At 40.2% G+C, this 14,389-nt stretch overlaps 1 protein-coding gene and 1 long non-coding RNA gene across 4 annotated transcripts in view; both read left to right on the forward strand.

Moving 5' to 3' along the window:
* ARHGEF37 (Rho guanine nucleotide exchange factor 37) overlaps positions 1–13,341 on the forward strand; it is a 41,590-nt gene extending 28,249 nt beyond the window's left edge. For 2 of the 3 annotated variants that reach the window (XM_063292431.1, XM_063292432.1), the window contains exons 10-14: positions 1,254–1,382; positions 2,615–2,810; positions 5,818–5,990; positions 11,014–12,157; positions 12,267–13,341. In XM_063292431.1, coding sequence (XP_063148501.1) covers positions 1,254–1,382; positions 2,615–2,810; positions 5,818–5,990; positions 11,014–11,241 — 726 coding nt within the window. In that variant the 3' untranslated portion in view covers positions 11,242–12,157; positions 12,267–13,341. Of the gene's footprint in view, positions 1–1,253; positions 1,383–2,614; positions 2,863–5,817; positions 5,991–11,013; positions 12,158–12,266 lie in introns of those variants that run through there. The other variant, XM_063292433.1, reaches the window with a different exon arrangement.
* Positions 7,705–10,490, forward strand: LOC134489640 (uncharacterized). The gene is made up of 2 exons (XR_010067161.1): positions 7,705–8,886; positions 10,438–10,490. It is a non-coding gene; the product is annotated as an uncharacterized LOC134489640 (long non-coding RNA).
* Positions 13,342–14,389: the final 1,048 nt, after the last annotated feature.

Consider the following 14,389-nt stretch of genomic DNA (forward strand, 5'->3'; position numbering starts at 1 on the left):
ACCCATAGGCTTAGAACTGCACAACATTTTGCTTGCTTAAAAAATAATGTACTTGCCATTGTACTGCATACTTCAAGTGAAGCATTGTAATGAACTAGCTACAAAGCTAACTTTAAACCTTATCCCATTTGCAAATCTTTTAGTTTTCAATTTGCTCTAATCAGTAAGCAAAACACAGTGCAGGAACTTTAAAGCATGATAGATAGATAGATAGATAGATAGATAGATAGATAGACAGACAGACAGACAGACAGACAGACAGACAGAATACACACACACACCCCTATACACCCCCAAGGAAACTGAACAGTTTTCTTAAGAGAGGTTATCTTTTTTATTGCATTAGTCCCACCACTGGGAATGCCCTACTGTTTGCACTATAAAGCCTTACGGCTTTAATGGATAAAACCCTAAGAAGAGCTGCAGAGAATCAGACCAAAGAGCCATCTGCTTGAGTACTCTGCTCACACTGGCCAACTAGATGGTTCCCAGAAACTCACAAAGAAATAATTAAGACAATAGTCCCCCATTATCCCAACCGATGTAATAGGTATTCAGTGTCAGAGTGTGCTGGAAAGCGTTTGGCCTGAGAGATCAGAAAAATCACACACCAGGCATTTCTATAAAAATAAATTTATTTACAGAAAGCACAAAAACATATTTTCAAGCTGTGCGTTCACACGCACTCAGAGAGGACTGGGAGGAAGGCTGATAGAAAGGAAACTGAAACTGACAAGCCCAGGCAAGCTGCCCTCCAGGCAATTTCCTTATTTGGTCATTCTTTTCACACCCAAAACTAAGGATACTTAAGTTTGACCTTCTGACTGCCAGAGTGATTTGTTACCATAGTAACCTTAATGGCTTGCTCCTTGCAAAAAACAATCAAATGCCAACATTCAGAAGCCTATCACTGCCTCTAAACATGGAAACTGTATACATCTGTTATAGCTAATAGCCTTTGAAATAAGCCAGTTTCTAGAATTTGAGTACATTTCCTTTTAAAGTTATTTGAGCAGTGGTGTTTGCTTCTGTGGATTTTAAGAACTGTGAAAAAGTACTTTTCTTGTTGAAGATGCAGCATTTCCTCGAGAACATAGAAATCACTGTCCGTAACATAAAAGACTTTCCAGGCCTGTTATGAATAATATAGATGGCAGTAGACCCACTACAATGTTTAAGAACCCCTTTCTTAAGGGAGTAATTGTTTTACACATACTCTTTTTAGTCATTTAATTCTAGGCTTGTTCTTACAGCTGCCACACAGACATCTCTCTGCAACTGAATTTTTGGAAATGGTGATGAATACTTTAGAACAGGCTGAAAATCAGCTGTCCTCTCTCCAGAAGAAGTTTGACACTGTTTTACCAAACCCAGTTGCGCAGGTATGATGCTACTGGAAAAGCAAGAGAGAGTGCGCTTACTCATACACAATTTCCCCAGGTGACTGATGGTTAGTTAACCCATAGATATCTGACATGGGCATGGAAGAAGCAAATGCTCTTTCCCAGTGAATTCTGGGTCTTATCCAGTGATATTCCGTGATAACTGGACACTTGGATTGTCCCATGTATAAACTTGGAATCTGAGTGCCAGGGAAATGGAATAATTAAAAGGCTTGCATGCTTGTCTTCGGAGAGTTTGTTTTACTCTTTTGTGAAGTACTCAGGATGAGACTCAGCTTATGATGTCACATTTTTCATTAAGGCATTCAGATATCTTTGCTGAACAGCCTATTTCTGCATTGTGTGCATTTTAAGGAAAAAATGTACAAACCCTTTTGAGAACTATATTTTTTTCTGAGTCATTGACCCATACATACTGTATATAGATGTTATTTCTGCAGCTGATGGTGGTTTTAGGTCGAATTGTAGGCCAATGGATGGTTTTGTAATGACTTCTAACTAAACAAATTTGGTTACTAATAATTCCAAAGGAAACTCAAGGGCAGTAGAAGCATTAGAAAGGATAAAGCAGATAATCATAGGCAGTTGATTTTGGGGTACCATTAAAGGAATTACCATTAAAGGAATTACTGGCCATATTGCTTAACTTTATAATTTGAGCACTGTACACATAAAACATCTGGACTGATTCTAGATGTTTGCATCCCCAGAAATGGATGAGTAACAACTAGGCATTTATTATGCTTTGCATTTTTTATTTAATTTGAAGCATGTTATATTTAGCCTACTGATAAATTTTAGAATAGCTGACATTAGATCATGTGATTGTTTGAAAGGCCATAGCACTAAGATTCAGCAGCAGCTGTTGCAAGCCAATGTATTGCTGAGGTTGACTGTGTGGAGGAAATAGAACCGAAAGTATCAGAAGCAGATGAAACTAATTTTCCTTCTCCTTTTCCCAATGCCCATTTTCCTGCAGTCCCACCCTGCCTCACAAGCAGAGTTGCCTAGTTTCTCTGTTTTCTGAAACTTAGTGTGCAAAATATGTTTGACTTTCAGGATTTGTCACACCTTGTCCTAGGATATTTTTGGTTAGATGCATTAGCACCTTGTTTCATTGTGATTCATCTATAAGTGTATAAAACACAGCAGCATATTTCTTCCACAAGGGAAATGTTTCTGACTCATTTCTCTCTCTGGCTTTTCAATAGCCTCTTTGCTCTGCAGAGGAGAAGAAGGCTGTTTTGCTTTTGAACAGACATGGCCCAGATAAGTTGTACCAGGTGACAAGCGACATCAGTGGCTGCAAAGAGATGGACTTGACTCTGCAGAGGGGGCAGATAGTGGCTTTTTTGCATGGCACAGACACCAAGGGCAACACAAACCGATGGCTGGTAGATACAGGAGGTACTGTCAACGTTGCAACCACCCAGAACCCTTTTCTTTGTTACCAAGAGTGGTATGTTGGGATGGTCTGATCAGTCTGAACCCAGTCTGTGTGAATGTCACATATTAGTCTGTTCTGTGAAACTTGAAAAGTAATGATATTTTTTTTCTTTGTGCTTGCCTTAAAAATCCATGTTTGTATGGATTTTGAGAATATCTATCTCAAAAACCTAAGTAAGATCAGATCTGTGTAATGCTTGGATGGGAGCCTGCCAGCAATCCTCACAGCTGTAGGCTAGACTAGAGAGTCAAAATAACATTCTGGAAGAAAAGAATGGCAAACCACTCCCAAATAATTTTCAAAATGGGTACATGGTATGCCCTGAAATCAGTAAGAGTCAAACTCAACTCAAGGAAGTCATTTATCTGTAGTCACAATATTTTTGTATTCAGCTTTTGCATCTAAATCCCATGTAGGCTTATTTGTATAGCTGTACTGTAATACAGTGTATGCTGTTTCCTATACAATTTGGTCTACCTCATGTTTATATTTTCTGAATTATATATGCTTTAATTGCAACAAACACTTAATACAGTATATGAAGTGACGGAGGGTATTGAGGGAAGAGGCATCTACACATCATCTGAAAAGACTATTTTTCAAAATGCACACTAGCTTTTAGCAGAAAAAATGGGTGGATAAATTGATCTCCATACCACCAGGCTGCAATACAGTCTTTGATGAAGTGCAGCCTTTTGATGTAAAAGAAATCTGTGTCTGATATCTTTTACATCCCTACTGGCATCAGATAAGAAGCTTAAATCATAACATAGAAGATTTCATTGAGCCTAATCTGGTGGGCTCCAGATGTGTTGGATTACAACTGCCAAATCTCTGGCCAGTTATCAGGGGAATTACAGTCTAGCAGATCTGGAGGTCAGCAATTTGGGGAAGATTATTATAGATTGCTGTCGCTCATACAAAATGTGATCTGATAGTCTGATCAGCTAATGTGCAAGGAAAAGAGGAACTTTGTGGTTCTTCCTTTGGCAGTTGTTTTAAATTTTTCAGTATCATTTTTTTGTATGTGTTGTAATGCCATTAACATCTTTTTAAAAATAGATTTAGACACAGCCACTGTTTTGTCATTCTTCTAGCTTAACTGAGAGTATTTATCACTGAATGGTTGGCTTTATATGCCTTTCAGTATTTGAGTGAGTTTAAATACCAGTCACTGAGCATCTCAGAGATCAAGGGTTGATTCCTGTGGGAAACAGGGTATTGGATTAAATGGACCTTTGATTTGCTTCAGCTAAATTCTTCTAGCCAGTCACATTTTATTAGTTCCTAATGAGAATATAATTCCTAGCCAGTTGCATCCTATTAATGAGAAGTGGATTTTTTCCTTGTGACAGTTTTCCCTGAATTCTCTGAGCAGCTGGGTGGTAAAATAAAAGACTTCTTTGTATACTTACTAAATGGTTTTAATAAAACAGGGACTTGCTTAGTTCATTCTCTGAACAGAGAAAATCAAATGTCAAGAAGAAAACCAGAGCAGTGGCAGGATAGCTGGACTGAAGCATCCCAAGTGTTATAGGTCCCCCTACCAGATTTTGCATGCATTATCTAATGCCTAAGTTATCACAAAGATGGGAGAAAAAGCAAACATAGAGATGCCTCATTACAACAATTGTACCATAGCCCTGTTAGCCAGAAAACAAGGTGGCCATTTGTCCAAACTGCCAATGGAGTAGCTATACAGAGAGGTGAAGCAAGCCTGTTCTTTTAAGCAACCAAGAAGATCAGTGATTGAACTACAGGCTGCCTGTCCCTTGGTTGAACTTTGCCTAAAGCAGGAGCAGAAGACCATCTTGCCCTTTTATTTCTTCTCTCCCATTCTTCTATACTGATTTTTCTATCTCTCTGTGCCTTCATATTCCAACCAGTCCCATTCATCTCTTTTTTCTTGTCCTTTCCAAGTTAAACTCCTCTTTCCCTATATTTTCCCTATATTTTTTTCCAAATTCCAGACCTTGTTCTACATTCTATAGCTCCACATCTCCCCTCCTTGTTTGCATTCATCATATCTTGTGCTAATTTTTGTCATCTCTCCCACTTGTCTTTTTTCCTTTCACTAGTAATAATATAATATAATATAATATAATATAATATAATATAATATAATATAATATAATATAATATAATATAATATAATATATAATAAATATGTTTATTATGGCCAAAAGACCCATATAAGAAAGTACAGATACTGTATAATCAAAACGTTTAGTATACTGTAAAATAAAACAGTCTGCGATAAAATAAGTTGATAGATATTATATTAAACAAAAATTAATGTATCAGTAAAGACCTTGTTTTTATAGCCAAAGTTAAAATTTTGGCTATTGCCACTGTAACTTTATGAGAGCCAGTTTGGTGTAGTGTTTAAGGTATCAGGCTAGAAACCGGGAGACTGAGAGTTCTAGTCCTGTCTTAGGCATGAAGCCCTCTGGGTGACCTTGGGACAGTCATTCTCTCTCAGCCCTAGGTGGGAGGCAATGGCAAACCATTTCTGAAAAACCTTGCCAAGAAAACTGCAGGGACTAGTCCAGACAGTCTCCAAGAATCAGACACAACTGAACAGATTAAAAAAACAAAACCTGTAACTTTAGGACTTTTATCTGGATGTAAAATGTTTAGGTATTCAAAGATATCTCTTCCTGGCCTTGATTTTAAAATAGGACAGATTACATCCTGCCAAAAACTCTTGTAAACATCACATCCTTTCACTAGTACATCCCACACGTCCTCTCTCCTTTCCTCCACTAAATGTTGCCTTTTTGTCCATCCCTTTGAATATCAATCATTATTTCTACACCGTTGTTTTCCAATTATGTCAAGTTCATGCTGCTTTCATTGGAGTTGCAGTGTAGCCACCTGCTAGCTGATAAACAACAAGGGAACACTCTACTTCTTGTCAGCAGTCTAGCATTCAGCCTGACCTTACCTGTCTTATGTATTATGCAGGTCCAAGAGGCTACGTTTCACCTGGAAAGCTGCAACGGTATCATTACGTTCCCAACCAAAACTGCAGAACACCAACGTTGCCCCAGAGCAATACTGCTGGGGAAATGCATCCTAGTTACAACTGCCCTCAAACTCCCAATCCCCCAGTGCATTTCAGCGCACCAGTTTTACAGGTGAGTAAAGGGCAACCCCTTCAGCCACTCCTGTCCTTGTCTTTCTGTTTGCTTTGATTTTTGAGGAAATAGTACAGGTTGTGTACAGGCAGAGAATTTATGGCTGGGGACTGGCAGATGATGGCATTTCCTGTCCTGTTGTGCTGATTTATAGTTTAACAGGGCCCTTTCAGGATGCAAACTTGGGCATATGTCTCAAGTGATTTTTCAGGTAGTTTGTTAGAAATACGATCTTCTCAAAAGGGATTTAAATATGGAATAGCCCAGGTATGTTGGCTCACCCTTGAGACATTTATACAGTGAAACAAGAAACCGTGGGTCAGATTTGGGAACTGGCAAGGTGTCGGTCAAATAAAAAATATACACGTAATTAGCAATGAAAGCCAAAACAAGGACTGAAATGAAGTAGCAATCACACAAAGGACTAGTTCATATGATAAAAGCTTTATGTCTAACAATACTTAACTATTGTACACCCATCTATACATTTATGTAATCTATAGATACAATGGAAACAAGGCACAGAATGAAAGCCTTCTCTCTCTGCTTCAAACAAAGATGAAAATTCTGTGCCAACAAAATCCTAAATTCAATATCATGTATGAATTAGTTTACATTTTTGCATATATTTACAACTATTTGGACTCAGTTGTACCTCTTTAACTAGTTGGCTGCTGCACTGAAATCTTCAATCTCCAGTTTGGTTCCTAAACTAGCATCATGACAGTCTAGAGCTTTCTGGGGCTCTTCCCCCCATTCCAACCTTGAGACTGCAGACACATATTTATTTATTTGCTTCTTTATTGGCAGTATTTACAACCTATTCCAAATCCAAAAGGACTCTGAGTGGCATTCTGCAACACAGTAATAAAATACAAAACCAATATGATGGTAAAAATCCTGTAATCCAATACCTATGAAAGACATCCTCAGGTCAAAGCAACTAGGGCCAAATGATCATTAAAATAATACAGCTTTATTTGTTTACAAAATACTAACAGGATAGAGTCACACATACCTCTGGAGGGAGGATTTTCCAAAGAGTGGGGATGCCACAGAAAAATTCTGTGGCATATACATGTCATATACTATATTTCTCAACAGGTCCTCCTCTAGATGATCAGACATGATAGGCAGATTCAATTCTACTAACATCATAAAGGACTTTATGGTAATGACTAGCACTTTCAGTTGGATCTGGAAGACTACTGCCAACCAATGCAATGTTTTTTAAATCATTGTTACTCTACATTGTCAGGGTTATCCCACTAGAAATTTAGTTGTTGGATTTTATACCAGCTACAGCTTCTGAGTCATTTCCGAAGTCCATCCTGTGTAGAGCAATTGAAATATTCCAAGAGCTTATGAATTACCTAGATTAGAGAATCTTGGTACAAATAAGGTCACAAAGGGCATCCCAGCTAGAGCTGGACATTCACCTGCTGCTCGAGTAGAAGCCAAGAGTCAAAGATCTAATAGGACCTTGGGAAGTACAGTCCCAATGAAGATTATCCACCACCATGACTAATACCATTTCTGTCTCATCACTAGAATCCTAACTGAAAAGGATCTAGACAATCCCTTTCCTAGGATCTTTTGTAGCTGATTCCCCACCACCTTTTCAACTACCTTCCCTAAAACAGGGAGGTTGAACCCCAGGCAAAATTTATTAAACAGAGCCAGATCCAGGGATGCCTACTGCCTCCTTCAGAGTAAGGTGGCATTACTCCCTCCTATAGACAAGCACTGAATACTTCTTGCATCCAGCCATTCATGTCCTGCCTAGCTATTTGAAGGAGCAAGGAAGGGCATGGATCCAACTCACAATTGGCAAAATTCAAATTACAGAAAACGCTATCAAGTGAAATTATTTGCCAAAAAATCTGCAAATTCATCCAGCATGCCTGCAGTCACTTTGTCCTGTCCTTTCCCTAAAAGGTTGTGTGTAACTCAGTACAGGGCCACCAAGCAGGAATCTGCAGATGAAGTAAGTGCAGAGAAGAACTGTCACATTGCAATTCTTATTACCACTGTGTAGGCTCAAATATGAACTCTTATTAGTGTTTGGTCTTATCTACTTCTCACATTCCACCTTCACTGCTTTAGATCTCTTTTCAGTCACTTCCTTTATCTCAGCTGTCCAGCAACCTAAGGAACTGCTTGACTTTATGATTGGGGAAAAGCCTCATGGGAGTAATCTCATCAGGGTCTCTGACCACCTCTCCATTCCACAAATTGATTAGGCTGAGATGTAACTGTCTGCGAAATTGTGGGGTACATACTTAAATGCCCTCTGGATGCCTTCTGCATCCAGTAGGCGCATGGGGTGGATGGCTCTAACTAATCACCCTCCCTTGTGGAGGTCCAGAGGGTCCCAAAAGACAGATGCTTTCCATCTTCAGATCACATCTCATCTGCTTCAAAATAAAGACCAGATCTAGTTTGTGTCCTTTCACAAAAGTTAGGGCTACAATTACATGTGACAAGTCCATGTTTGCCATGGAGGCCATGAGCACAAGAACTACACCAGACCCCACTCCTAAGGCATGAAGGTTGAAGTCATCCAAGACTAAAAACTTGGGAACTCCAATACCAACTACAAGATGCCAAGATGAGATCCTAGAATTTGTGAGGCCCACCATAGAGCAGATAGGCAACCAGTACACTAGCAATAGCCATGGAGAATACACATGCTACAGTGGACTTCTGGAATCATGCAACTGTAATTGGTCCATGCACTGAGCAACAGTAATGCTACCTAGTGCTGCCAAAGCTAGAGTGGAATAGGCAAATTGGCACTCCCCCAGGCATCATAAAAAATGATGTGTGCATTACAGAAACAGCTGTAGGAACTGCGTTTTCAGGACACTGGTTCTGGGAACATTGACCAGTCAAGGTGACTATTGTACTAATTTTGTAACAATAACAAGTCATCACCTAGTGCCACCAAGCCAGAATGGAATAAAGCTCTTTTCCTAAAAGTTAAACCCACTGTATTGGGAGAAACCCACTCCCACTTTATGCATGTTCCTCCTCTGTGCCTGTCAGCTGAGCTGCTTCTTCAGTCCAGGGGTCTTCTGAGAAAGCACTAAGTCCATGGTTAAAAACAGTCCATCTGACAGGTAATAGGCCCAGAGGAGGAACACAGGGTGAAGCAGGAGAGGGAGCAGCAATAGAGACAACGTGTGACCAAGAAGTCCAGCTCTGATCTTGTGGTTGGCAGCTCCCAGAAGTAGCCAATATGCAGCCATGCGCATGCAAATGAGATTGGTCTGTGCATAATAACACCTCATCTAATGCTGCTGAATCCAAAATGGAGTAAGCAAAATGTTTTTGTCACCCACTCCCCAAAGTAATAATAGCAAAAGATGCAGCGACACAAAACCCTTTGCTGGTAAAAGCAACAGAAAACCTGTAATGCCCCCGGTGAGGACAGAACCCACAACACTGAACTTGCGGCATCTGGCTCTCCTTCCCCATTTAAATCAACCTGTGCAGCACAGGGCTAGGGCTTTCTCAAGAACAGCAGGTGAAAGATACTTCAGAACAGCAATAAAGCCATATTCAGAGGGAGTCCACGTAAGACCTGACAAGCTCTGGGAAAGTGCCAGCCAGGAGTAACACGGACAGATGACTCTGCAGAAGGCAGGTGTCTGCTCTTCCCTGCAGCCCAGCTGAGGATGAGGTGAAGGCAACACCATGAGGACATGGGGAAGAAACGCAGTTACCAGGGATGCTGATGCTATAGTTAAAGGGATGTGAGATTGAGCCCTCTATCAGCCTTAAAGATAAGCAACTCATTTCTAAGCAAAATAAATCAAAATAACAATTCACAGGGTTCTCAGTTCTTTGTCTGAAACCAAATTCCATGGTTTCCTGAAACACACTGAGCATAACCAAAGCAGGGTTACCTCCTGAATCTGCACCTTATTCCTTAGTATTCCTGCTACCCTAAGCAAATATCAATTTCCTCTTTCTTCTTATTAAATGCTGTGCAACATAGAAACAGCCCTTCGTTAACGGCACACATTCTGGGTGCAATCCTAGGAAACTCTCGGAGTAATCCAACCCCGGATTCCCCCTCCCAGTTCCCCACCATTCTCCCAGGCTGGTGCTTTCCAACGTGGGCAATGCCCAATCTCAGAAAGTCCCTGAAGGGGACAGGGTCAGAGCCAAGCTAGATCCTCGGCATACTGAAGATCTTTCTTTGTATTGTATGGATCTGGAAGGACTTCTTTAATGGGAGAGGGGAATTATGCTGCCCTTCCTGTACTTCTAGGATGGGAGCACTGGAAACAGCATTTCATGGCTCATGTACTCCGGACATTTACTTTACGCTTGCTGTTTGCTTGCATACGATCACGACCTGAGTTGAATAATTTGTCATTCTCTATCCCTGTCACTTCTTCCATTTCTTTTCTTTTCATTCATGCCTCTGACTGCTCAGCATTCATCATACAGACTCAACAAGGTTACATAAGTAGATGTACTGCAGAGAATGAGCAAGCCATAGAGGCAAGAAATTCATCTAACAACACCCAGAAGGAACCGGGCTCTTTACATAGTACATATTAGTCTCAAAGTTTGAATCCTGGGCTCTTCCTCTCCCCTTTCTGTTTCACTAAGTGTCTCCTGGCTTTGAAATATTCTGTCTCCTGTCTCTTATTTCTAAAATGGTTTTCTCTGGTGTAAGAACGAGAGATTCCTGCTTCACCAGCTTCAAGCTTTCCCCATTCTTCAGGCTGGCAACTGACAATCAAAAGTTCTTGTTTCTTTGGACTAGAAAAGAGGTAAATCATTTGTGTCCTGTGCAATTCCACAAACACAGACACTGGTTCTGTTTCTGAGTGTGGCCACTGTGCCATCAACTTCAGAATAAATCTCTACTTCTTCAAGGTATTTGCAGAGTGGAGAAAGGCACCCCCGAATCTGCTCTGCCTATCTATACAGGATTGAGCTGGCCATGTTTATTTCCTTTGTCTGTATCATATCCAGTATTATGACTGCATCTCTGTTTTCTTAGGTAATAGCCGCTTATGCGTTCACAGCCAGGAGCAATCATGAAGTCAGTCTCCAAGCAGGCCAATCCGTGACTGTGTTGGAACCTTATGATAAGAAGGGGAGCAAAGAATGGTGCTTAGTGGAAGTGAGTGGACAGAGGGGCTATGTGCCTTCCAGCTACCTGATGATGGTGTCAGCTCCACAACCACCTGGATGGGTTTCGCCTGTTTATCCATTTCCAGCTCAGTAAATACCACTGTTAAGTGATGCTTGGTTTAGAAGTCAGCCATGTTTTCATTGCCTGTCTCTTTCCCTTCCTCTCATGACATTCAAATGGACGGAGAGGCAGATGATGGGGCCAGGAGGCCTGCAGAATGGCGTGAGTTGTAGGAATGAATTCGTGCCATGTATTTATTGAAAAAAATATGAAGGAATATACTAGGTACATAAGCTACTTACAGTTGTAATGACGTTTCTTGATCTAAGGCTGACAAGGGATCTTCCAAATGTTGGAAAGAAAGGATCTTGTAGTAATCTAGGATGATCTCTGCACCATTAGCATTGCAGATAGTCCTCATTTAGCGACCACAATTGGGACCAGCAACTTGGTCGTTAAGTGAAGCGATTGCTAAGTGAAACCACGACTGTGCTTACAGACCTGCAAAGGTTGTAAATGTGAGGATTGGTTGCAAAGTTACTGTTTCATCACTGTCAAAACTGCAGATGGTTGCTAAACAAGGCAGTCACTAAATGAAGACTACCTGTATTTGATCAATGCACGGTCTCAAACCAAAGGTTTCTGCAGGACCACCAAAGTGTAACTGTGCTTAGTGCAATAAGGGCTTAGAAGGGGGATATGTCTCTTCCTAACTCATTTCAGAATCTTAATCAATTTTGCAGCCTACCATCACAAAGAAGCTCTGAGTCATAGGCCAGTGGAAGCCCCATTTTATTTTCACTGACATAATGTCTTCCTTTTGGTTTTATGATAGTGAAGAAATAGCTAAAGAAACCAGCCAAGCATTTTCGAATGAGGCATGGTCCAACTTCCAGATTACTAAACCCAGTTGTTCTCTTCAGTAACATATGAATCAAAATAAACTAGACAAAATGGCTCTGGTGTGGTATAGGGGATAAAGTGTTGGGCTAGGACCAGGGAGAGACAGGTTTGATTCCTTGGTGCCCTCTGGGCCTCAAAGAGGCTCTGAGGCTCAGAGAGCACCAAGGACTCCACAGTTCAACCCTGAGCTACAAATATTCGCTTCGGTTGGACAGGTTTGAGTCCATCCTCAGCCACGGAATCTCAGTGGCTGATTTTCAGCCAGTTGCTCCCTTGTAGTCCAATCTACCTCCCAGGGGTTTCGCTACTGGGGAAAGAACGGAAAAGTGAGTGCTATATAAGCGACCTTTAGTTCCTAGAAAAAGGTAGTACATAAATCTAACAAATATTTGCTTTAAGTAGGATCACCCCACTAGCGACTAAGGATCACCTAGCCTTTACTGAGGTGATACGGTGCCTATTCTCATTACTGTTGTATCAGCACAATGATGGTTAAAAAACTCTAGAGATGCTATAACTCATTAGTGAATTATATGCATTGTGAAATATTGGAAGCATATTCAACTAAAAGAATATTGGAAAGCAAAAGTTGAAAGCCTTATGTTTGGGCGTGAAGTGGTTGTTGCCAACTTTCAGATGAAAATGTGGGTTGACAAAATATTACTAGAGTTGTGGACGAAGTAAACTGACAGATTAAATGTGTATGCGCCAACTATTACAACATGATTTGTCTGTACTTTTCTCCAAAAAGAGCAAGAAAATGTGCATATGAAAACAGCCTGAGGTTCTTCTTAAGACAGTGAAAAGTCGGTATACAGGAACTTATTATCAACTAATGTTTTCTCATTAAAAATATTTCCTCCCTCTTCGAGAACTATAGACGAAAAATAATGAGAAGAGCTGCAGCTCCAGAGATTGATTTCCAGTGTAAACAGAATTTACAATGAGGGGTAGTTGTGTCTCTGAGATTAACATGAGGTATAATGCAATTTTTCAGTGCCCTCCATCAGAGACTATGCTTATCTCCCAAATCCATGTACCTGTAATCACATCAGAATACTTTTGGCATCAGCGTAGAAGATGAATGCATAAACTCATAGGATGATGTTAGACATTTAGCTTCTGCTTCTGACTGATAAGATGGCTTACACTGTTTAAAAATGTAACTAGATCTCTCCAAGTGTACCTCCTGAAAAATCCATGAGTTTGCTCTTTGATGTACAACATTTTATGTGAGATGGAGAATAAAATGAATGGGTAACATTATGTTGTAACTGACTCTTAACAGAACACATCTATGTCTGGATTCTCGTACATTCTGATGCAGATGCAGTAGACTCTTTGTGGTGTGAGGGGTTACTAGGATAAAGACCAAGAGGAGATCTTATACCCCAAAATTCCCTTTCCTCTTTTTTTTTTTTTTTAAAAACCTACTGTAGCATTTAAAACTTCAAAATAGCTGCTACTTTGTTTGTGTGAACTTTGCAAGAGTAGGTTGTTTGGGTCAAATCTCAACATTAGAGTTAATAACTTGAACTATTGTGATGATATAACTTGAACATTATATAGTGAGCGCTTACATGTGTCTGAGAAATGGTATACTGTAATCTGTGGAAATTTCCTATGACGTCGCTAGATTCATTCACTACCAAAACCATTGATTGACCTGCTTTGAACTTTGTCTTAAGGTCCAAAAATTGAACACTATAAATAACAAGACCAGAAATTTCTACTTCAGGCTCTTTATATTTATAATAAAGATGTATTTGCATTGCATTAACTGTGAAAGAAATAAACAGTATTGATTCTCTGCTTAAAGATGGCTTTCAAACTGTCCAGGTGTGAGTTTATGTTTCTTGTGCTGAATATGTGCCTGGCAATAATGCCTTCTTCCTTTACATTGCTAGGTAGCTGGAGATTCCCTGTTTTACCACCAGATGGCTTACTTATCCCATTTGTCTCTTAAGAATACCAGGCAGTACTAGAACTCGGCTATCCCCTTACGTTTTGGATAAAAATGAATAGATCGTTGGTAGTAAAAGCAACATCTAATATTTACTGTCGTGTTTCCCAAATGCTGGCCTTCATGACTACAGTTCTAGTGCACTGCTTTTCAGAATACTTTGAACAGTTGGCAATGGCATCTTATTTGTTTACCATGGAGGACATCGAGGAGACAATTGTACCTTTCTCAATTTCATGCCATCTACATGTGTTGGACTACAATTCCCATCATCCCCAGATAGCCTAGTTCTGGGAGTTGCAGTCCCAAATTTCAGGATACCAGCAGAGAAACTGTACATTGGGGTGGGGTGGGGAGGTGTTGGGGAGCACAGAA

Source organism: Candoia aspera, chromosome 2 (genome assembly GCF_035149785.1).
Source record: "Candoia aspera isolate rCanAsp1 chromosome 2, rCanAsp1.hap2, whole genome shotgun sequence".
NCBI classification, from domain to species: Eukaryota; Metazoa; Chordata; class Lepidosauria; order Squamata; family Boidae; genus Candoia; species Candoia aspera.